Consider the following 20372-nt stretch of genomic DNA (forward strand, 5'->3'; position numbering starts at 1 on the left):
GAATAGGCATTAATTTAGGATAGATGCTCAAGAGTGTCTCTAGTCATGAACTATGTTGAGGTTGAATTTCTACTCAGGGTTGCGTCTATACATGTGTCTGCCTCAGGTGTCGATAATTGATAGTTATTGACATATCGCTAACCATGCGATGCAACTCGGGGAACTCCGTAGAGATCAATATAGAATTGATTACAGAGTAGATAGCCTAAATAAATTAGTTGCAGTAGAAGGGAGAAAAAACATCGGACGTCAATATACTTGTACAGCTCAGTTGTTTATCGCAACTAACCGCCGCACAGCCGCATGCCGCTTTCCTGACAGCTCTGGCCTTTATCTGAACAATCCACACTCTCTGTCCAGTCCATCAGCCACGGTCTATGCCATTCTACTCCTTACTCGGACATTAATAGTATCCCCCGTCGGTGCGGCTCCATCTAATCTTCCGACTCCATCTCCATCTCCACATCACCGCCCGCCGCCCTGTCTACCTCCTCGTCGCCTATCCTCGTCGTTCCCCTCCAAGCGCCCTTCAATCGCCGCCTTTTAAATAAACATCTCTCGGATTAGAGGCTGGGTCAAGGCGATGGTCATTCGAACTTGTCGCCGATGAGCTCCATGGTCGAGGACAGCCATGACTGGGCACGAGAGGATGAGCTCGACCTGGGCCAAGATGAGGAGCAGGACCAAGAACTGCATGATGCTACCCCCGGACAGAATAGAACTGTGAATGGTCCGTCGCCGGTGAATGGCGACAATGGTTCAATCGCACATGTCGAGGAGGGTCTGTCACCGGGACCGGAGGTGAACGGTCATGGTCAGACGGCTGGGATAGAGGATGCTCCGCCGGTGGACCTGTCATCGTCACCCCGGCCGGAGCTGTTGCGTGGGAGTATTGATGAGACTGCTTCTACGCCGGATGATACGCCGTCTCTACAGGTAATTGCATCTCGTCTTTCTGTTTTGCTTGTTCCGCGCTGATCGCCGCAGGGCTCTCTCCGCTCCTCGCCCAGTAGCAACCTGCTCGCACTCCGGCCCAGTCCCAGCCCCTCCCATCGTCCCTTCGATCTACGTTTCCAGTCGCGACTCTCCTCTCCGTCCTCACCGTTTGGCTCGCGAACATCCTCGCCGTACTTGGGATATATCCATTCGCGACACTCCTCGTTGGTCAGCCAGCTTTCTCCGGGCACGGTAGATTCCGGCGACGAAAACCTGCAGGGCCCCTGGGATGTGGTACGATGGACTCGATTGCGGAAAATATCCGGACAAGCGTTCTCGGAGGTCGGGAAGCGAAACTTTGGTCATCCTACTTGCATGGCGGTTACCACGTTCATCGTGATCGGGACGTCGAAGGGTGTGGTTTTGGTGTTCGATTACCAGCAGAGCTTGAAGGCTATTATCGGACCTAGCACGAGGGCGCTCGAATGCGGCGCGATCACGGCGCTGGCCCTTTCGGCAGATCATTCGACCGTCGCGGCTGGTCATGCGTCCGGTGACATATTCACCTGGGAGATCTCACGATCCGCGCGCCCGTTCCTCCAGATCCCTCCGATTCCCTCAGAACAAATCGATTCGCGAACCTCAGATGGACATATATCCGGATCGTCGGTCGTGCACATTGGTTTCCTGGGTACCAGGCGCACGGCGCTGGTATCAGCTGATAAGCGGGGGATGGCCTTTTCGCACCTGGCTACGCGGGGAATGGGCGCTGTCGGACGAACCGTGAAGACCACTCGCATTCTGGGCCGATATCCTCTGACATTCGGAGAAGCTGGCCGTCCGCGAAAACCAAGCGCCATCCTCGCCTTCTCTCCCCTGCCACTGGGAAACGTTGAGCAACCCACCGACACGCTTGGCCTGGTTGCTATGCTTACGCCATATCTCCTGGTAATTGTGTCGACGACACCCGTGGCGCAAACGCAGCATAAATCGCCGCGGCCGAAGGAGGTTACGGCTCATGGTGCGATGACGGGAGCTTTGGCTTGGTTCCCGGCAATTCGACTGAAGGGGAAAGATGCGCAGATCTCAAATACAAAACTTGTATATTGTTGGTCAAACGTGTTGACCGTACTCGAGGTTTCGGAGATGGAAACCGATGAGCCACCGTCTAGAGACCGGCCACCCCAGCTCGCATTCAGAGCACGCAGTCGATGGGTCGCTGACGAAGCCATCGTTGCTGTGCAATGGTTGAGTCGCTCCGTTCTTGCTGTGCTAACAATCACGCAGCAGCTGCTTATACTGGAAGACGGGTCTATGCGCGTAACCGACTCTATCGATCTCCTCAACAGACACATTTACCATATGGATCTATTCTCCGGGCAGCTTCATTCCTTGGTCGAGCAGCTTGATGAAGAAGATGCTTCCATGCACGGTGTGGTTGCTGATGCGTTCTACATGAGCTTCCGCTCCTACAAGGGCCGATTATTCCTGTTGGGCTACAATGAGACGTTGATGGGTGCGCTGTCGAATTGGGCGGACAGATTACTGGCTCTTATGGAAGCTGGTGACTTTATCGGAGCTATCAAGCTGGCAACTTCGTATTTCAAAGGCAGTGCAGAAAAGCTCACCGTTGGCCTCCCCGAAGAAGACGCGTTGAGACAGCCGATTGTTCGAGAGAGGCTGTTGGAGATGATATCCGCATCGCTTAAGTACGCCTTTGGCCGCAATGCGGAAGCAAACAATGAGCGACTTGAGGGCAAGCAACTCGCGGAACTCGCAGAGGCCTCTATCGCGGCCTGTGTCTGTATGGAAGAATTAGAGTTTCTCTGGGATGAGGTTTTCACCTGGTACGAAGAACATGAGTCGCAGGGGATCTTCCTGGATGCCCTCGAGTCCTACATCGTTGAAGGAATAGTGCGCTCGTTACCTCCTACCGCTGTGAAGGCGCTTATCAATCACTATTTCACGAACCACAGCGCGAGTGGTCTCGAGGAGATTATCTGTCTGCTGGATACCACGACGATGGATATTGATCAGGCCACGTCGCTATGCAAGCAATACAATCTCTACGACGCTTATATCTACGTCTGGAACCGCTGTCTGGGCGATTACATCGGACCGCTGCAGGATCTCTTGGGAATGATACCGCTGCCAGTGGAATCGTTCGCCAACGGGGAGTCGGCAGATGTGCTCAAGCAGTACACAAATGCAGTGAAAATGTTCCCATACCTTTCCTTTGTTCTCACTGGCCGCGTCTACCCAACCGGTGAGGTCATGGACGAGGCCGAATCCGCACGTGCTAAGGGCTCTCTGTACGATTATCTATTCTCAGGGAGCCCTTCGTACTCAGACCTCCAGACCATGCTGCAATTCGACACCCCCAGCTTCATGAGCATGCTTAACGAAGCGTTTGAAGACAGCTTCCTGAACGAGCAGGATCCGGATGAAGCATCGCCTTCGCAAAGCGTCGGCATTTCGATCAACCGGCAGTACCTGATTACGATTTTATTGCAGGTTATGAGTTCCGCGTCGTCATCTTTCACGCCTTCTGATACTATTTACTTGGACATGTTTGTTGCGCGCAATCTTCCCAAATACCCGCAGTACATCTTACTTTCCGGAACCACGCTACATAACGTTCTTGAGAGGTTGTGCCATTACCCGAACCCTGAAATGGGCGAGGACTGTGAACTCAGTGTTGAGTATTTGCTGTCTTTTTACCATCCGCCTGATATTCAGAGTTTGATTCCGCTGTTCCGGGAAGCGCGTTTCTTCCGTGTTCTTAAAGCCACATATCGTGCTGAGAAGCAGTTCCCGCAGTTGATACTTACGTATCTGGAGGATCCAAACGAGCAGGAGGCGGTCTTTACTTGTCTACAGGACTGTCTCCGTCCTGGTTCGTGTCTGGGAAAGAAGCAGAGACGGGATGTTGTCGATGTGGTCCAGGACATTGCACGGGGTTTGGCCGCGATCAACGTGACCAAGGCGGCGCAGACCATGCAGGAGCTTGCGCCAGAGACGCATAACAAATTTCTTCAGGTCCTGGAGGAGGATAGCTACCGGCAGTATCAGTACCTGGTGGTTATTATTGAACCGCAGACGGTGCGAGGTGGTGAGAGCAGACGTTCCGATGTCGTCGAACCCTGGATGGTGGAGCGGTACGTGCAATTGCTCTGCAAGTACAACCCGACGCATGTTGCAGACTTCGTAGATGAATTGCAAATCGGCGACGTGCGACTCGAAGAACTCCTCCCGTCTATGGAGGATAGCGGCGTCGTGGATGCAGCAGTCATTTTACTGACTAGGCAAGGACAAGTCCGCGGTGCAATGGATCGTCTTCTTGCGCACTTGGAAACTCTACAGTCTGGACTTGTGGGCATCCTGCGGAGTATTCGGGAGAGTCCGGACTCTGCGAGCACGGCCGAGGCGATCAATGACCTGGTCGAGTCGTTGAACAAGTATGCCCGTGTAGGCACCTGGCTGTGTCAGGGACAGACCAAAACGGCCAGGCAGTTGGGCGGAGGCCCAATAAACGGTACACGGAGCATGGCTGGGCTAGACCAGCCTTTATTATTCGACGAGGGTCTCTGGCTTGACTTGATCGAGGCCGTGGTTCGGATCGCAAGCAACGTGTTCACCCTGCTTACACAAGAAGACCTAGCCGACACCAAAGCGCAACAAGCCCCAACACCCTCGCAATACGGAAGCAATGCCGCACAACTCATCTCCTCATTCCGCACCCTCGTCCAACAAATCTTCACCGCACTCCTCTCCAGCACCGTCAAAGGCGGCTCCTCTTCGTCCCTCTCCCCTGCATCAATTTCACCATCAACACCAACAACACCAACAACACCCACGACTCCTAAAACCCCCAGTGTTATTACTCCCCCCGGCAGCCAACGAAACGACATCTCCTTCCTCCGCATCCTGCGCTCCTTCCTCACCCGCGCCGCAACCTGGTCCCCCTCCCTCCTCGAACTCCGCGCCGTCCTCTCCTCCATCTTCTCCGCCTACACGTACGAGAAATCCCTATTGTCATTGGCAAACGGTATGCTTGACCGCGACCTCTTCGTGCACGTCGACGAAGTCACCCGCCTCCGACAACGCGGCTGGCGGCCCCGCGGACAAACATGCGAGATCTGCCGCGAGAAGATCTGGGGTCCCGGCGTGGGAATGAAGTACTGGAGAAGCTGGGAAGAGCGACAGGGCGAACAATCACAGCTTAGAATGAGCAAGATGATCTCCGTGCAAAACGACCCCGCCATCGAGCGAGGCAAGGGCAAAGCCGCTGCGCATCACCGCGCCATTTCTCAAAGCGCCGCCGCGATCACAGCAGCAGCAAACCAGTCCTCAAATGATCAAAAAACAGTCGTCAACGACGAGGAAGAAACCCCCACACCACCGAACCCCGACACCGAACCGGCCAGCCCCGCTGTTATATTCTCCTGTCGCCATTTATACCATCGTGAATGTCTCGTTGCGATTGGTGGTCCGTCGCGGAGTGTTGCGAGTCGTGCGGATCAGCCGGTGCATTTTTATAACCCTGATGGGTCGGGGTGGGTGCCTGTTTGTCCTGTTTGTACATAGGTGTGGATTGCTTGATAGCTGTATGTGACTTTTTATGTTATTTATTGCGATATGTATACCAGGGTAGGAATATGAATGGATTTATGACCATGGATATGTGCATTTGTAACCAACCAACGTATATCAACGTATGCATCCAACTATACACATAAAAAATCTGCAAGAAACAGCAAACAAATAACCAAAATAACCAAAAATAAACCAGAAGAAAAGGGTATTCAAAACCACCAACCCATCCCGTATAAAAAACCGTAAATCATCACATTTTAAACCCAAGCACATCCCTCTTATCATCCGTCAACCGTCCCCACTCCAACAACAACCGGAAGAAATAAATCTCCATGTCCTCCTTCCTCAGCGCCTTATTCGCCCATTTCCTCCCCTCCTCTGCAATCCATTTCCCCTGCAGATCATGCGGTTCCATTAATACCTTCTCCTTCCCGGTTACGGGGTCTATCACGCTCACATTGACACCTGCAAAGTACGCCAGTGTACTCCAGACATCGTGTAACCGGATGTCAAGCGGGACATAGTGTAGCCAAGAGGTAACGCGAGAGTCGAGCCATTGCCTGAAGAGCCCGGTTTTGAAAGGGATGCTGTTTGATCGGAGAAAGGGCAGAAAGCGGCCGCTGAAGCCCGCGCCGTCGAGATCGACTAGGTAGCGGTAGTTCCAGTGGGATTGGAACTCGACGTGTTCGGCGGTGTGCATTTCGTCGAGTTGCTCGCCGCAGTCGTCGCAGCGGACGACGTCTGAGAGGTGGATGTTGGCGCTTAGGCCGAGTTTTTCGGTTGGGGCGTTGCTGGGCATTATTTGGTAGGAGTAGGTGTCAGGGTCTTGGCTGGGGAGGAGGACGGAGACTTGGTTGGTGTTGTTGTTGACTAGGTGGGTTAGGCGTTGGCGGGGCATGCCTTTCCATTCGCCTTTGCGGCTTACTCCTTCGGAGGTGCTGCCGATCCAGAAGAGGGAGTTTTCTTTGTTTGTGTACTCGGGGTCTGGGAACTCCTTTGACGGTTCGTATTTCACTTTGTCGACGTAGTTCCATGGGCTTGGGAATAGGATATCGTTGAAGCCGGATATCTTGCTTTGGCTGAAGACCGGTGCCAAGTCCTGCGAAACTTTCAAGGATGCCGGCGAGAGCATGAAGCCATGGAGCCATATCAGATCAGGCTGATGGCATATGTCTGATGCAATATTCCAATCCACAGGGAACTGACCCATCGAGTGCGGCCGAATGCAACTCAAACATATGCCGTGTCGATCCCAGATTCGTTGAGTACGGGCTTTGGACGACGGTGGACACACGACACTGGCGTAGCGATCGTAGATATTCTGCCACGAGAAGTCCGTAAACATGCTGAAGCCTGTTTGATCGGCTGGATCAAGAGGCCCCCATCCCGCATCACGATCGGCCGACCACTCCTTGACCAGGTTGCTCTCGGTGATAAAGGACTGGTATTTTCCTTGGCTCCTCAATTGGGTAGCTTTGTCCCATGGGACGGCCACGCGCGGCTCGTCGTTCAAGTTGAAGACCAAATCCATATCTGGAAGGTATTGAGAGAACGGTTCGATGACCTGAGCGGCACCCTCTACCATCCACCTGTGCGTGGGCTTGATCTCCACCTGCAGGTTGACAGAACCATTGCGGATGGCGATTGCGCCGACATCGTTGAATGGATTTGTAGCAACCTCATGTGTGAGCGATCTCAACCGCTCAGGCGGTAATGCGCGGAAAGGAAGGAGGTCCTCGTATATTTGATCAAAGTCGTCAATGATAACTGATGATCGCTTGGTTGCGTATTCATACCACTTGTCGAATCCTCTGCCTTGGGTCAATAGAGTAAAGCGAATTGTGGAGAGCTGAGCACTTACGGTGGCGGATGCTGATTATATCGCCTGCGATATTCCTGTACAGCACCGGCAAGGTTTTTGCTTCCTCGTGCCTGGGAAAGCCATGTTTTATGATGGGCTCGACCATCGTATATAAGCAAATCAATCGGATGTAGGCTGCCAACAGCAGGCTGTTTGAAGATCAAAATGAGTCCAATGCCAGCCATAATCGAGATCAGGATTCGCATAAAAATATTATATCCCCAGAGTGACTTTTGTTCTTCCCCTGAAGCTGTTCGCACACAGAGGAATAGCATCGCACCCAGGAACATGGTAGCGAGAGCTATGAAAGCGTGAGAAGGCGGAAGGAATGGAAACGGTTCTTGTCCGTTGAACAACGCTGAGGCCCATGTAAAGTAGCCAGCGATGAAGCCTGCCATTATCGAGATCCCTACTATGCCGTAGTAGGCGAGCTGCATCAATTAGTACAAACAGCATGATGTACAATAAGAGCAACGCCAGACTTACAAGATGAGAGGCAGATACTAATAAGAATACCACCAGTGATGCCTGTCCCAAAACACTCCGGAAGTAACGGGTATCAGGATCAAGAATGGGAACATGGTTCCTTCTCGCCAACCAGATACCAGCCACTGACCAAAACAAAGCGACTCCCTGCGATGAAGAGATCGATATTAGACATCCTGCAAGTTAGAATATAAAACCAAAGCTGGACTCACAAGTAAGCAATAGCCCCATGAGATAGGAGACTGCTTCCTTTTCCCTTCTGGGGCCCGAATTCCGTCCCGGAACATTTCGGCAGCAGCAATTAAAATCACCGAATCGAGAATCGCACTGAAAACCCTAAGTGCTCGTAAGTGTGGACCTAGGCCGGATATGAAAGGGCAGATGTAGGTCGACTCTCTGCCATCGTGGAAGGAGGAGGTAATAATCCCGCCAACCATGAGCAAAGTCGCAGGGATGACATATCTTATGCGCGTTCGACCGAAGTATAGGTATAACCGTTTGAATAGTGCAGTTATTTTGTGAAAGTGTTCAGTTGGTGGCTCGTCTTCGAAGTCATCGTCGGAAGACCGTTGGCCAATTGGTCGAGACCGTTGGTTGCGCCAGTAATCGAACAAAGAAACGAGGAAAGGAATCGTGTGCTGAACGACGGGACGCCAGTGAGCATTGGTCTATTGCGGGCCTTGTTCGCATACTTACTGCGTATCCTGTAGGCGCGCATTCGATGCGGATAGCAACCCGTCGATATATCTCTACCCTTATACAGCAAATGGCCGACACCGCGGCGATCCGTATCCATTTACCATGCTTGCGCAACTTTGGAATAGGGAGTCCACCAATGGGACTCACTGGCGAAAGGGGTCTTTCCCCCAGCGGACTCTCACCAGGTTCGGCGAGTGGTATCACGGAGTATCGGTTCTTCTGCGACAGAGACTTTGGGGTCGGGATATGGTGGAAGAATCTGCTTAGAATAACGAGGGAGATTCCAGACAGTAGACATACAAACACAATCGAGCTGAGAGGACGATCTGCTCAGAAATGGGATTCTTGGTTAGCTGGCCGCCTGGCAGTCTTCTCCCCCGCACCTCCGGTTCTGCTACTCACCAAAAACAAATGTGGTATCGTAGGTGGTCGTAAGAAACGTGCAGCTTAGGAGGAAGACTCTATACATGGGATCCGGTCAGCCAATTGCCCAGACAAGCCTTCTACGGCAGAAAAGTCTCTCTCGTCGCAAATCGCAACAACAGGGAGGCAATATTACCCCACAGAGGCCTTGAGCCCCGTGTCCGCAGTTAAAGATACCATCTGAAACGACTGTTATGGTACGGTGAGTTGAACCGGAAACATAAGTCTTCCCACTGCGTTGCCGTAGTCCATTTGGTTCACCACATGCCGTGCCGTGCTCTTCACAGGTAAAGACGGTCGGTATGGTATCTCCGCGCGCGCGATAACCCAACGGATGGACCGGAAGACGAGTCGCAAAACGGTCCAAGAGCGAAAGGGAATGGGGAGATGGAAGCCGGTCAAGTGAACGAATCTGACGAACGCGAGCGAAACGACAGAATCACCAAGGGCGTCACTGCGCTGCTCGAAAGAGTTCTCCGGGGAATTTGTCTCGCCTATCGGAGGTGGAGACGTCAGGGGGACGGAGTGGTGACGCCGGGGACACTGCGAAATAAACAGCGATTAAAAATAGCTTCAACAGAAGTTTATTAGCACTGTCCTAGTAATAAAGGACAAGATAGAATAACAGATTCAATCCATACCGGAGGTTAGTGGGCGGAGAGCACGCAACGCACAACGGCAACAGCGCGAGTGATTGGCAGCTCTGTAGGTCTCTTTCGAGTAAATGATAAACACAATGACTCTGGCTGCATGGAATAATGGCGATCAATATTTGTTATTCCCTGTTTTAACGGATGCGTCAGAAAGAGGGATTTGACCGGTGAAATCGACAGGCGCAATTGAGCTGAAAACTTGATAATGCCCCATAGTCCGGAGCCGATGTCGAGAAGCAGCAGTACTCCGGGATACTTACTAGCCAGAATAGTGGGATTGTCGGCGGTTGGGTGGTGAGAGGCACGGCTAACCCACATGGATGCCCAGCCCGATCGCAGCGCATACCCGGCACACGCACATAGACAGCCATTTCCTCTCTGTCTCTGCTCTCTGAATAGACAGGCTGTTCCAAGCGAGGAGAGAAGAAGATGTAAACTGTTTTCCCGAAATGGTAAGGGGTCGGAATCTCTAACTGCTAACCTGATATGGTTAGCTTTCCCCTTTCTGGAATAGACTAGACTCAAAGTGGGCTCAAAGCACGTGCCATCTTTCTGCCCTAGGCGGTGACGGTACGAGCAGGCGGTAGAGATTAGCAGATTGATCGCGCCGTTTTTTTTTTTTTTTTTATGTCGGTTGAGAGTGCAGAAGCTCAGCACTTTGATTTTTGACCAGCCGCCGGTCTTTTGAGCTGGATATCTTTTGTCTTATTTATTTAATTGCTACAATCTAGACACATATTGTGGCCGAGTGGTCTGTATCACTGGAAGAATTGTTCCCGGAGAAAGACCCGGACGAAGAACTTTTCGCAAGCTCGACGATAGACATCTCGTAGCCAGTCAGGCTTACGAGGGTCAGAGATACCCTGGAAATCATGCCTCGCAAGGCGATCGATTCGCGCATTCCCGCGCTCATTCGAAATGGCGTGCAGGAAAAGAAACGGAGCTTCTTCGTCGTGGTTGGTGACCGCGCAAAGGATGTGATTGTGCATCTGCACTATATCATGTCCAGCGTGGACGTCAAGCAGAACAAGTCGGTGCTGTGGGCATACAAGAAGGACCTCTTGGGTTTCACCAGTCATCGGAAGAAGCGCGAGGCCAAGATTAAGAAGGAGGTCAAGAGCGGCATCAGAGAACCGAACCAGGAAGATCCTTTCGAGCTGTTCATCACCCTCAACCAGATCCGATATGTTTACTACAAGGAGACCGAGAAGATTCTGGGGAATACGTACGGAATGTGTATCCTGCAAGACTTCGAGGCCATGACACCCAACCTGCTTGCGCGCACCGTCGAGACCGTCGAGGGAGGAGGTATTGTCTTGCTGCTCTTGAAGAGCATGAACAGCTTGAAGCAACTCTACACATTATCGATGGATATCCACTCGCGATACAGGACGGAGGCACACGACGACGTGGTCGCGCGGTTCAACGAGAGATTCATCCTGTCTCTGGGTAGCTGCGATTCGTGTTTGGTTGTCGATGATGAGTTGAACGTTTTGCCGATCTCTGGAGGAAAGACCGTGAAACCGCTCCCCCCAGCGGAGTCGACCGACCCAACCAAATCGGGCACACAAAAGGAATTGAAGGCTATCAAGGAGAGCTTGGCAGAGTCGCAGCCCGTCGGTTCATTGATCGGATTGTCTCGGACCGTTGACCAGGCCAAGGCACTCCTCACATTCGTCGATGCGATTGCGGAGAAGACGCTTCGGAACACTGTTACACTGACTGCTGCCAGAGGTCGAGGAAAGTCAGCTGCGCTTGGTGTTGCGATTGCGGCTGCAGTTGCTCACGGTTACAGCAACATTTTCATCACCTCGCCCAGCCCCGAAAACTTGAAGACCCTGTTCGAGTTTGTCTTCAAGGGATTTGATGCTATGGGCTACCTCGACCATGTTGACTACACTATCCTCCAATCCACCAACCCCGACTTCAACAAAGCCATTGTCAGAGTCAACATCCACCGTCAGCACCGACAGACCATCCAGTACATCCAGCCTCAGGATGCTCATGTCTTGGGCCAGGCCGAACTCCTGGTTATCGATGAAGCTGCCGCCATTCCTCTGCCTCTCGTTCGGAAGTTGATGGGTCCGTACCTGGTTTTCATGGCTTCGACCATCAACGGTTACGAAGGAACGGGCCGGTCCCTCTCTCTGAAGTTGATCCAGCAGCTCCGTGAGCAGTCAAGAGGAGGTTTGAAGGCAAACGGAGAGGAAGACATCGATGTCGCCGATCGATCTACAGGGAAGACAGCCAAGGGAGCAGAGAAGGGTCTCGGTGGACGGTCCTTGAGAGAGATCACTTTGTCGGAGCCCATCCGTTACGCCCCTGGCGACTCTGTCGAGAAGTGGCTGAACAAGGTTCTCTGCCTCGATGCAACCCTGCCCAAGTCCAAGATGAACACCCAAGGATGCCCTCACCCCTCGAAATGTCAGCTGCTCCAGGTCAACCGAGACACCCTCTTCTCATTCCACCCTGTCTCCGAGAAGTTCCTGCAGCAGATGATGGCTCTCTACGTCGCTAGTCACTACAAGAACACGCCCAACGACCTACAGCTCATGAGTGATGCACCGGCACACCAGCTTTACGTGCTTGTCCCGCCGATCGACGAGGAAGCCACCAAATTGCCGGAACCGCTTTGCGTCATCCAGGTCGCGCTTGAAGGTCGCATAAGCCGCCAGAGCGTCCTTAACAGCTTGAGCCGTGGCCAAAGAGCCGGTGGTGATCTGATCCCCTGGCTTGTCAGTCAGCAGTACCAAGACGAGGACTTTGCCGGTCTCTCAGGTGCCCGAGTTGTCCGCATAGCAACAAACCCCGAATACATGAACATGGGATACGGATCGCGCGCTCTCGAGCTTCTCGTGGACTTCTACGAGGGCAAATTCACCAGCCTCGATGAGGACGTCACCGACCAGCCCGAAGAAATGGTCCGAGTGACCGACACCGAGCTGGAGAACTCCAACATCTTAGACGACAACGTCCACGTCCGCGACATCCAAACTATGCCACCCCTCTTCGGCAAGCTCACCGAGCGCCGCCCAGATGCCCTCGATTACATCGGTGTCAGCTACGGCCTAACCCCCTCCCTCCACAAATTCTGGAAACGCTCCTCCTTCGTCCCCGTCTACCTCCGCCAAACCGCCAACGAGCTCACCGGTGAGCACTCCTTCGTGATGCTCCGCGGCCTCAGCACCGGATCCAGCGACATCAGCTGGCTGGGCGCGTTCGCACGGGACTACCACAAGCGTTTCCTCGCCCTGCTGTCCTACCAATTCCGCGAGTTCGCTTCCGTCCTCTCCCTCAGCATCTGCGAGTCTGCCAACGCAGGCGAGAAACTCGATACCTCCATCGCCCCTCGCCCCTTGACAAAGACCGAGCTCGACACTGCCTTCTCCCCCTTCGACCTCAAGCGTCTCGACAGCTACGCCAACAACCTCCTCGACTACCACGTCATCCTTGACATGGTCCCAACCATCGCAGAATATTACTTCGCCCGCCGTCTCGGCGGCAAGGTCAGCCTCTCGGGAGTCCAGCAATCCGTCCTCCTGGCCATCGGCCTTCAGCGCAAGAAACTCGAGGATCTGGAGAAGGAGCTCAACCTGCCCTCGTCGCAGCTGCTTGCCATGTTCCTGAAGATCATGCGCAAGATGTCGACATATTTCCGTGCGCTCGTTGAGGGTGCTGTCGCAGACACTCTGCCCAAGGAGGCAATCCCCCTCACAGCACCGGCCCCCGATGCACACGATGCACACGATGAAGTTGTCGATGAGCGCTTCAAGCCCCTGGAAACTGGGTTAGAAGAAGAGCTCCGCGAGGGCGGTGAGAAGATCGATAGTGAACTGCGTGAGAAGCAGAGGGCGCTGATTGATTCCCTGCCCTTTGACAGGTAAGCCCTCCCCTCTTTCCCTTGTATCTGGATTTCGCTTCGCACAACTGTTTTATCATAAGTTAGAATGAGCAATAACTGATCCCAGCCTCCAGATACGAGATCGACAACGGTAGCACCACATGGGAAGATGCCGAGAAGCAAGTCCGCGCCGGAGGCGCATCGACCGTCAGCGTGAAGACTGCGAAGCCGTCTAAGCGGAAGAAGGGCGAGTCCGCGCGGGAGATCTACGATACGGAGATTGAATCGAAGAAGCAGAAGATTATTAAGAAGGGAACTGAAGGGAAGAAGAGGTCTTGATCTGATTGATTTGTTAAGAGAAAAAGCTTGTTTTGGTTTGATTTGTGGGCTGTACGTTGCATTCAGTCATGGTGTTTTGGTGTGTCTTGTATATAAGATTTTTTTCTTTCTTTTTTTCTAGTATTATTTGATATTCAGCATGAAAAGATTTAGATATTCCAAGCGCGGCGCTTTTATCTGTACTCTCCAAAACCAGCGAATGCTTTCACAGCTCATCATGCTCATCAGCCTCCTTCCCAGCAACAACAACCCCCTCCGGCAACTTCTCCTTCTTCCCATCACCCAACCGAATAGAATCAATCCACTTCTCAACAGACACAACATTAAAGTCCTGTCTCTCGGAGTTATCATACCTCTTCCACCAACCCCTGCGTCCATTCACCGCGATAATCTCAACACTCTCCGTACCCTCTGGCAATCCCAATCCAGCGCGCAGGGTCTTGCCACCGGCATTAATAGCCGGGACGCTGTAGAACGGGAAGAGGTTGCTCTGGCGCAGGGTATGTTTGTGCGCGATGTCGGATAGACTGGATACAGCTGTTTGTGCGGGGCCAGGGAGGTCGGAGTCGGGCTCCTTGGGCTCGGGGAGGAGAGCTAGGACGCAAGTTCCGGATTTGGGGGCCAGACAGGTGGACTTTAGGGTTTCGATTGCGGGGAGGGTTTTGATCTCGGGTGTTTTGATAGGGACGCTGGCGGGTTTGGATTCTTTGGCATCGTCGGGGATGGCCTTGTGGTCTGGGGATTCGGTTGGCTTGAGATTTTCGGCTTCGTCGTCGTAGACGGTGGACGACTGGGCCTTTGCGGGTTTGGTGGACTTGGACTTGGAAGATGGCTTGGCCTTGGCCTTTGCAGGAGCGGGGTCCGGGTTGGGAGCGGCAACCTGGCTCAGGAATTCGACGATAGGCTTCTTCTTCAGCTCGCCATCGTAGACAATAGGCTCCTTATCACCACCAGGAAGCAGCACGAGCGCGGGGAAGTTCTTAACATCAAACTTCTCAACCGCACCAGTCTCCTTACTGCGAATCTGCCCAACCTTAATCGACCCGAGAAAATCAATCGCAATAGCCCGAATCAAAGCACTAGTCGTCCCCTTCTCCGTAAACAGAATCGCCTTCGGCGCCTCATCTTTGTCAACCCACGTCTCCAAATCCTTATCCGTAACCCTCTTCACATGATTCGGAATCCTATCCACAACCGCATCGACAATTGCCTTCGCGCTCCGCGCACCCTGGTAGTCTTCCACGGTAGGTTTCCCGGGTTTCTTGGAGGGAGTCATGATCTTGAGGGTTGGGAAACCCTGCACGCCCATCTGGCCGCAGAGGGGCTTGTTGTCGTCATCGTCGCAGTTTATGGCTGCGACTTTGGCTAGGCCGTCTAGGTTTTTGGCTGCTTTTTCATAGGCTGGTTTGAGGCTTTGGCAGTGGCCGCACCAGGGGGCGTAGAATCTGTATATGTTAGTTTTGGGATGTAGATTGACGGGGTGATGGCTTACTCTACGATCTGTCGGACTGTTAATATTTGCGTATTGGACGTTATGAGGAGGTTGCTTACCGATGTATGATTGGAATCAGCGACTAGCTGGTTATATGTCTTGTAGTTCACCTGCAATACAGGCGACTTTTTAGTATAGATTCCCTCGGCGCTGACTGGGAGAGCCGCTAGCAGCGATGCGACGAGTAAAATTGGTTTCTTCATTGTTGTCCAATTCGCCAGTACTGGGAAGAAGCAAGCTAATGTTATGTAGCTACAGCCAGAAGAAAAGTGTCTGTTGATGAGATGATGTTGTGGTGGTGCAAAAGGCAAAGTGTCCTGAATTTCTTGGCATGTGACTTTTCTATATTGAGGTTCTGTATGCATTCCATGCTCTTCGATACATGCAACCAACCATCATTAGCAATAGATGACTCTTGAAATGTACCATTATGCATTTTCTCTATTATATCAATCATCAATCATTTATCTTAAAATATACAAATTGACAGGCCAAATTGGCGTCTCCGTTGAACCATCACTACTGTAACTTCACAATTTCCTGAAACCACCATTGCACCCCGCATGCCAATGGCATCATAGGATATCGATATCTTTTTTTTTTCTTCGGGTAATTATAGCAGCGCATCGCCTAGATGACTTATTGAGGGCAATCTGGAGAGTCTTTACACGCCTTGGCAAGAACGGTCCCCGGCCACGGACAATTCGGAGTTGGTTTACTTGCTATACATGGAAAGAAATGTGGCTTATGTCCGATTGTCCCGAGCGGACTCGGGGCAATATTCGAGGCGTTGCTGGAATTCTTTTGCAAAATGTGGAGGACCGAATGTAATATAAAGTGTGGAGATCCGATACAGTTTGATAAAATGGGCTTTTCTCCAAAGTTGTTCCTGGAGGGGTAAAATTGATCTGAAAGAGCGAAGAATCACATATTCAATAAAATGGAACTTTTATGGCCCGTTTTGGGCTTGGTCGCAGCATTCTTCGTGTGGCATATCATCTATGATGTCTTCTTCTCCCCGTTGAAATCCATCCCCGGACCTTTTCTGGCCCGCTTGACGAGGTTTTGGGAATTGTATGTCCTTCGACATGGACACTCGCATATGGAATTCGTCCATCTGCATGAAAAACACGGTACGTCGCAACCCTAGACAAGATTATACAACATCCACTAACAAAGTAAACCAGGGTCCGTCGTCCGGGTAGCACCAAACCGCTATAGCTTCAGTCGCCCCGAAGATGTAAAGCCAATCTACTCCCCCGGCAACAAATTTCCCAAATCCGAGTACTACGAGGCCTCCGGCAACCCCCACCAAACCAACATATTCTCCACCCGGGACATGGCAGACCATTCGGATAGACGGCGGAAGGTTGCTTCGTTGTATACCATGTCGACTATGGTTGCTTATGAGTCTGCTGTGGATCGGATGACTGCTATTTGTTTGAGGAAGTTGGGGCAGATTGAGAGGGAAGAGAGGTCTTTGTCTGTGCCGCAATTTATGCAGTATTATGCTTTTGATGTTATTGGGGAGATCACTGTGAGTCTAGGATAACCAAACGAGGTGGAATTGAAGCTAATGATTGTAGGTGGATGAAAACTTCGGAATGATGCAAAGAGAAGGCGATAATACCGGCTTCATTGACACTATCCGCGATTCACTCGTGTACCATGCGAACTACGGACTAATCCCGGGTGTCCACCATGCACTCGTCAGAATCGCAGACATCCTTGGCAAGCAAGGTGCCGGGGGATTTCTCGAGAATCTCCTCATGAGGAAGATAGAGGAACACAGCAGTGACGGCTTCAAGAAAAAGCGTGACCCGCGCTCCGAGCCATTCATCGCCAAAGTCCTAGAACAGGAGGCTGCTCAAAAACTTTCCCGCATCAACGTGCTTGACTCTTGTGGTGCCAACATTGCCGCTGGCTCTGATACCACGGGGATCTCCCTCGGCGCAGCATTGTACTATCTCTACAGGAATCCGGAAAAGTTGGCCAAGCTCAGACAGGAGATCGATCAAGGACAGGCAACCGGCCAGGTGTCAGACCCAGTGACTTTCAAAGAATCCCAAAATATGCCCTATCTTCAGGCTGTGATCAAAGAGGCTTTGAGAATGCATCCTGCTGTGGGAACTATCCTGGCTAGAACTGTTCCGGAAGGAGGAGCACATCTCGCAGGGCGTTATTTTCCCGCCGGAGTAAGTGAAACCATCCATGAAGATGTACCGGCAACTGACAAGCTCTCTTAGACTCAAGTTGGTGCCAACGCATGGGTCCTGCACTATGATCCTAAGATCTACGGACCAGATCCGTACGCTTTCCGGCCAGAGCGATGGCTCGAGCATGACGACGGCTCGAAATTGCGAGAGGCTATGTTCTTTCCGGTAGGTTTCTCTCTCTGCTAAATTATACGACGTCCCTAGTATGTATTTTGGCTAATGGACGCACAGTTCGGCGCTGGCTCTCGTACATGCATCGGCAAGAACATCAGCATACTGGAAATGAGCAAGGTGATCCCTCAGATTGTCCGTGCTATTGACTTCGAGTTCAAGCGGCCAGAGCAGGAATGGGATGTGTTCTGTTCGTGGTTTGTATGGCCTGAATATGAGTGTCGGGTTCATCCTCGACAAAGTGCAGGGGAACATGTCTTGACTTGTTAGCGTATCAGGGTTTGTTCCCTTGGATTGTTACGAGAGAATAATCATTTAACAAACACGAATTTTTCGCATGTACTTCCAGCTTGCCCTTTAGGCAATTTCTACCCCGTAGTAGGCATCTCGTATCTAGTGAGCAAGAAAAATACCTCATATCCTATTCGGGGCATCTATCACGTGTCGTCCCCGCACCTGCCCGTCAGTCAACTTTAATACCTCGCTTGAAGTCTCACACCTACATTTACCTTCAAGCAATTTCTATAAATGACTCTCAATTATTTTGTCATGGGCCGCGACATGATACAAATGCCACTCTACATTTGAACCCACCTCTATCCCTAGATCCCACAGTGTACCCCACCCCAATGGATCACACTATATCCATCTTACCCCGGGAGACATTCTGGATGCTCCTGGATTATTTAGAACCCCGAGATGTGATCCGCTGCCGCAGTGTATCTCGCTTCTGGAACGAAGCCTTCAGAGACCCAGCTAATCTGGTTCCGTTAATGCGGAAATGGTTCCCGTTGGCGAAGGAGGTTCGGGAGCTAGTACATAACCAAACTTCTTTGGATATTGAGTGCACGGACGTTGATAGTGATGGTCATCACTGGCGCGAGACCTTCGACCGCATCGCGTGCAGATACGACCATCTCGCTCAGGGCAAACCGAAATCCATCCAAAAGTTCAAACTGAGCGATGACTTTGGCGTCTCCGGCGAGAGGGGGTGGTTCCCGGTGCAGCCGTGGGAAAACCATGCTAGTCATTTGATGCAAAAAGTCGATGATCTCTTTTTTGAGTCCTCGTGGACATATGAGGATGGTCTACTGGTGTTTCTAAGTGCGGATCATCGCTGTCTAGTGCTTGTGGACTTGGAGACGGATAGGAGGTTTATGGTCCCATTTATCATCAGGGGAAAGGTGATACGAAGAGTTCGCCTCCAAAAGCGTGTCCTTGTGGTTGAATGGGCAGAACCGAAAGCCTTCCACTGGTTGAATGATTCCGACGGCGTACATCGCCATTTCGCTTCCTCGTTTGACGTGGAGGAAGACTCGACCGGCGGATGGAGAGTAATACCTCGAAATGAATGGAAGATCATGTTCCTGGGGCATCCACTAAGCGAACGAGATCGATTCTTTTCCTCCCACAGCAAAACCCACTACGTAATATACATATGGCAGCCCAACCGCAGCTTATACACTGCAGACGACGACGCACCCATCGAATCACTCATGGTCTGGGATATCTCTCAACGATCCTCATACCGACCATCTCTAGACCCAACCGGCTGCCTACGTGTCCCCGGCCAAGACACAGGACCGGAACAAGTCACCCGCTTGGGATTCAGAGAACTAGGCTTCTTCTCCGTACGACAGCGCGGCCTTCCAGCTATCCAGCGGCTAGAAGTCACAGACGACGCGCAAGCAATCGAAATAACCGAGACCATCTGCACAGGGCCAATGGACAGACTCGTTGGCCCGGCGGAATGGACCTCAGAAGTACAAATCACCAATATCCCCTTAACCGGCGAGGGACCCTGTCTAAGACGAACGATAACAGACGTTAAATTCCCCCCTTACCGTGGAAGTAACGGCTTACAAACAAAACCACTTGAGTTTGCTGCTTGTGATGGGCCTTGGTATACGATTGTTTCGGAGACGATCGATGAACAGGCTCAAGTGGGCTTTTGTCTGCATTTAAGCCCATTCGCGTGGCCTTTTGTTTTGAGTGAGTTTTTGAGCGTGAGGACTCCGTCTTCAAGCGTTACTTTGAAACCTGAGGATATATATGAGATTACGGGTAGGGGTAGTGTTTGTGGGAATGAGAGGTATTTGGTTGGGGAGAATAGGAATCGCGAGCTTGTCGTGTTTAGATTTGATAAATAGAGTATACCCTAGTATTTAGACCTGGTGAGGGAATTGAGTTTTGAGATATCTGAATACTGACCTATTGTAAACTATCCTGCGTAATACTATTTGACCTGGACTTAGAATATCAAGAAAAGAAGCCGAATCCTGGAATCCAGACGGCAGATGAAGCCACCATACAAAGTCTAAGGCATATCCATACCCGAAAGACTACAATTTCCTCAGTATTTCCAGCATAAAACAAATAGAAAACCCAAGTAAGCTCCCTAGCCCTCAAACTTACATCCCACGCACGTTTTAATCCCACAACCAGGACAAGTAAGCGTGAAAATTGGCTTCCATCGGTGACACACCTCACACTCGGGACGCTCGAACTCTTTCTTCCAATATCCGAGATGCAGACAAGCGCCAGTGGCATCCGAGGTAAAAAGAGATGGCTGAGGCTGAGGCTTCGCAGCAGAAAAGGTAGCACACTGATCCTCCAGCCAGCCACAGTAGGCTTCCATAATTATGCCGCGGAGTTCGAT

At 51.7% G+C, this 20372-nt stretch overlaps 6 protein-coding genes across 6 annotated transcripts; 4 read left to right on the forward strand and 2 right to left on the reverse strand.

The window, feature by feature from the left end:
- The first annotated feature begins 335 nt into the window (after window positions 1–335).
- Window positions 336–5617, forward strand: ASPGLDRAFT_56209 (CORVET complex membrane-binding subunit VPS8). Its single transcript, XM_022548179.1, has 2 exons — window positions 336–936; window positions 988–5617. The coding sequence occupies exons 1-2, from the start codon at window positions 607–609 to the stop codon at window positions 5521–5523; spliced, it is 4866 nt and encodes a 1621-aa protein (XP_022403306.1). The 5' UTR covers window positions 336–606; the 3' UTR covers window positions 5524–5617.
- A 35-nt stretch (window positions 5618–5652) lies between these two features.
- On the reverse strand, window positions 5653–9284 carry ASPGLDRAFT_1251786 (putative capsular associated protein). The gene is made up of 7 exons (XM_022540541.1): window positions 9138–9284; window positions 8981–9039; window positions 8576–8904; window positions 8092–8517; window positions 7880–8026; window positions 7394–7824; window positions 5653–7343 (listed from the first exon to the last, which is right to left on the reverse strand). The coding sequence occupies exons 1-7, from the start codon at window positions 9179–9181 to the stop codon at window positions 5783–5785; spliced, it is 2997 nt and encodes a 998-aa protein (XP_022403307.1). The 5' UTR covers window positions 9182–9284; the 3' UTR covers window positions 5653–5782.
- A 1242-nt stretch (window positions 9285–10526) lies between these two features.
- Window positions 10527–13834, forward strand: ASPGLDRAFT_72885 (ribosome biosynthesis protein KRE33; the record flags this gene model as incomplete). The annotated part of the gene is made up of 2 exons (XM_022549640.1): window positions 10527–13534; window positions 13630–13834. The coding sequence occupies 2 exons, from the start codon at window positions 10527–10529 to the stop codon at window positions 13832–13834; spliced, it is 3213 nt and encodes a 1070-aa protein (XP_022403308.1).
- ASPGLDRAFT_1511786 (putative disulfide isomerase) lies at window positions 13630–15529 on the reverse strand (the record flags this gene model as incomplete). Its single annotated transcript, XM_022542224.1, has 2 exons — window positions 13630–15279; window positions 15366–15529. The coding sequence occupies 2 exons, from the start codon at window positions 15527–15529 to the stop codon at window positions 14040–14042; spliced, it is 1404 nt and encodes a 467-aa protein (XP_022403309.1). The 3' UTR covers window positions 13630–14039.
- A 518-nt stretch (window positions 15530–16047) lies between these two features.
- ASPGLDRAFT_145154 (cytochrome P450) lies at window positions 16048–18047 on the forward strand. The gene is made up of 5 exons (XM_022541843.1): window positions 16048–16459; window positions 16514–16863; window positions 16913–17521; window positions 17573–17707; window positions 17774–18047. The coding sequence occupies exons 1-5, from the start codon at window positions 16267–16269 to the stop codon at window positions 17981–17983; spliced, it is 1497 nt and encodes a 498-aa protein (XP_022403310.1). The 5' UTR covers window positions 16048–16266; the 3' UTR covers window positions 17984–18047.
- A 181-nt stretch (window positions 18048–18228) lies between these two features.
- On the forward strand, window positions 18229–19917 carry ASPGLDRAFT_44465 (F-box protein). Its single transcript, XM_022546031.1, has one exon. It carries the CDS (start codon window positions 18343–18345, stop codon window positions 19861–19863), a length of 1521 nt encoding a protein of 506 aa, XP_022403311.1. The 5' UTR covers window positions 18229–18342; the 3' UTR covers window positions 19864–19917.
- Window positions 19918–20372: the final 455 nt, after the last annotated feature.

This window comes from Aspergillus glaucus (assembly GCF_001890805.1).
Source record: "Aspergillus glaucus CBS 516.65 unplaced genomic scaffold ASPGLscaffold_5, whole genome shotgun sequence".
NCBI classification, from domain to species: domain Eukaryota; kingdom Fungi; phylum Ascomycota; class Eurotiomycetes; order Eurotiales; family Aspergillaceae; genus Aspergillus; species Aspergillus glaucus.

Bases quoted from the DNA above. Each gene is read 5' to 3' on its own strand.
- ASPGLDRAFT_56209 (XM_022548179.1), top strand. From the start codon at position 607: ATGAGCTCCATGGTCGAGGACAGCCATGACTGGGCACGAGAGGATGAG. The intron at 937-987 runs GTAATTGCATCT...TGATCGCCGCAG, and splicing joins ATGATACGCCGTCTCTACAG to GGCTCTCTCCGCTCCTCGCC.
- ASPGLDRAFT_1251786 (XM_022540541.1), bottom strand. From the start codon at position 9,181: ATGGTATCTTTAACTGCGGACACGGGGCTCAAGGCCTCTGTGGG. The intron at 8,905-8,980 runs GTGAGTAGCAGA...ATTTCTGAGCAG, and splicing joins CGATACCACATTTGTTTTTG to ATCGTCCTCTCAGCTCGATT. The intron at 8,518-8,575 runs GTAAGTATGCGA...CCCGTCGTTCAG, and splicing joins GCGCGCCTACAGGATACGCA to CACACGATTCCTTTCCTCGT.
- ASPGLDRAFT_145154 (XM_022541843.1), top strand. From the start codon at position 16,267: ATGGAACTTTTATGGCCCGTTTTGGGCTTGGTCGCAGCATTCTTCGTG. The intron at 16,460-16,513 runs GTACGTCGCAAC...AAAGTAAACCAG, and splicing joins CCATCTGCATGAAAAACACG to GGTCCGTCGTCCGGGTAGCA. The intron at 17,522-17,572 runs GTAAGTGAAACC...AAGCTCTCTTAG, and splicing joins GGCGTTATTTTCCCGCCGGA to ACTCAAGTTGGTGCCAACGC.
- ASPGLDRAFT_44465 (XM_022546031.1), top strand. From the start codon at position 18,343: ATGGATCACACTATATCCATCTTACCCCGGGAGACATTCTGGATGCTC.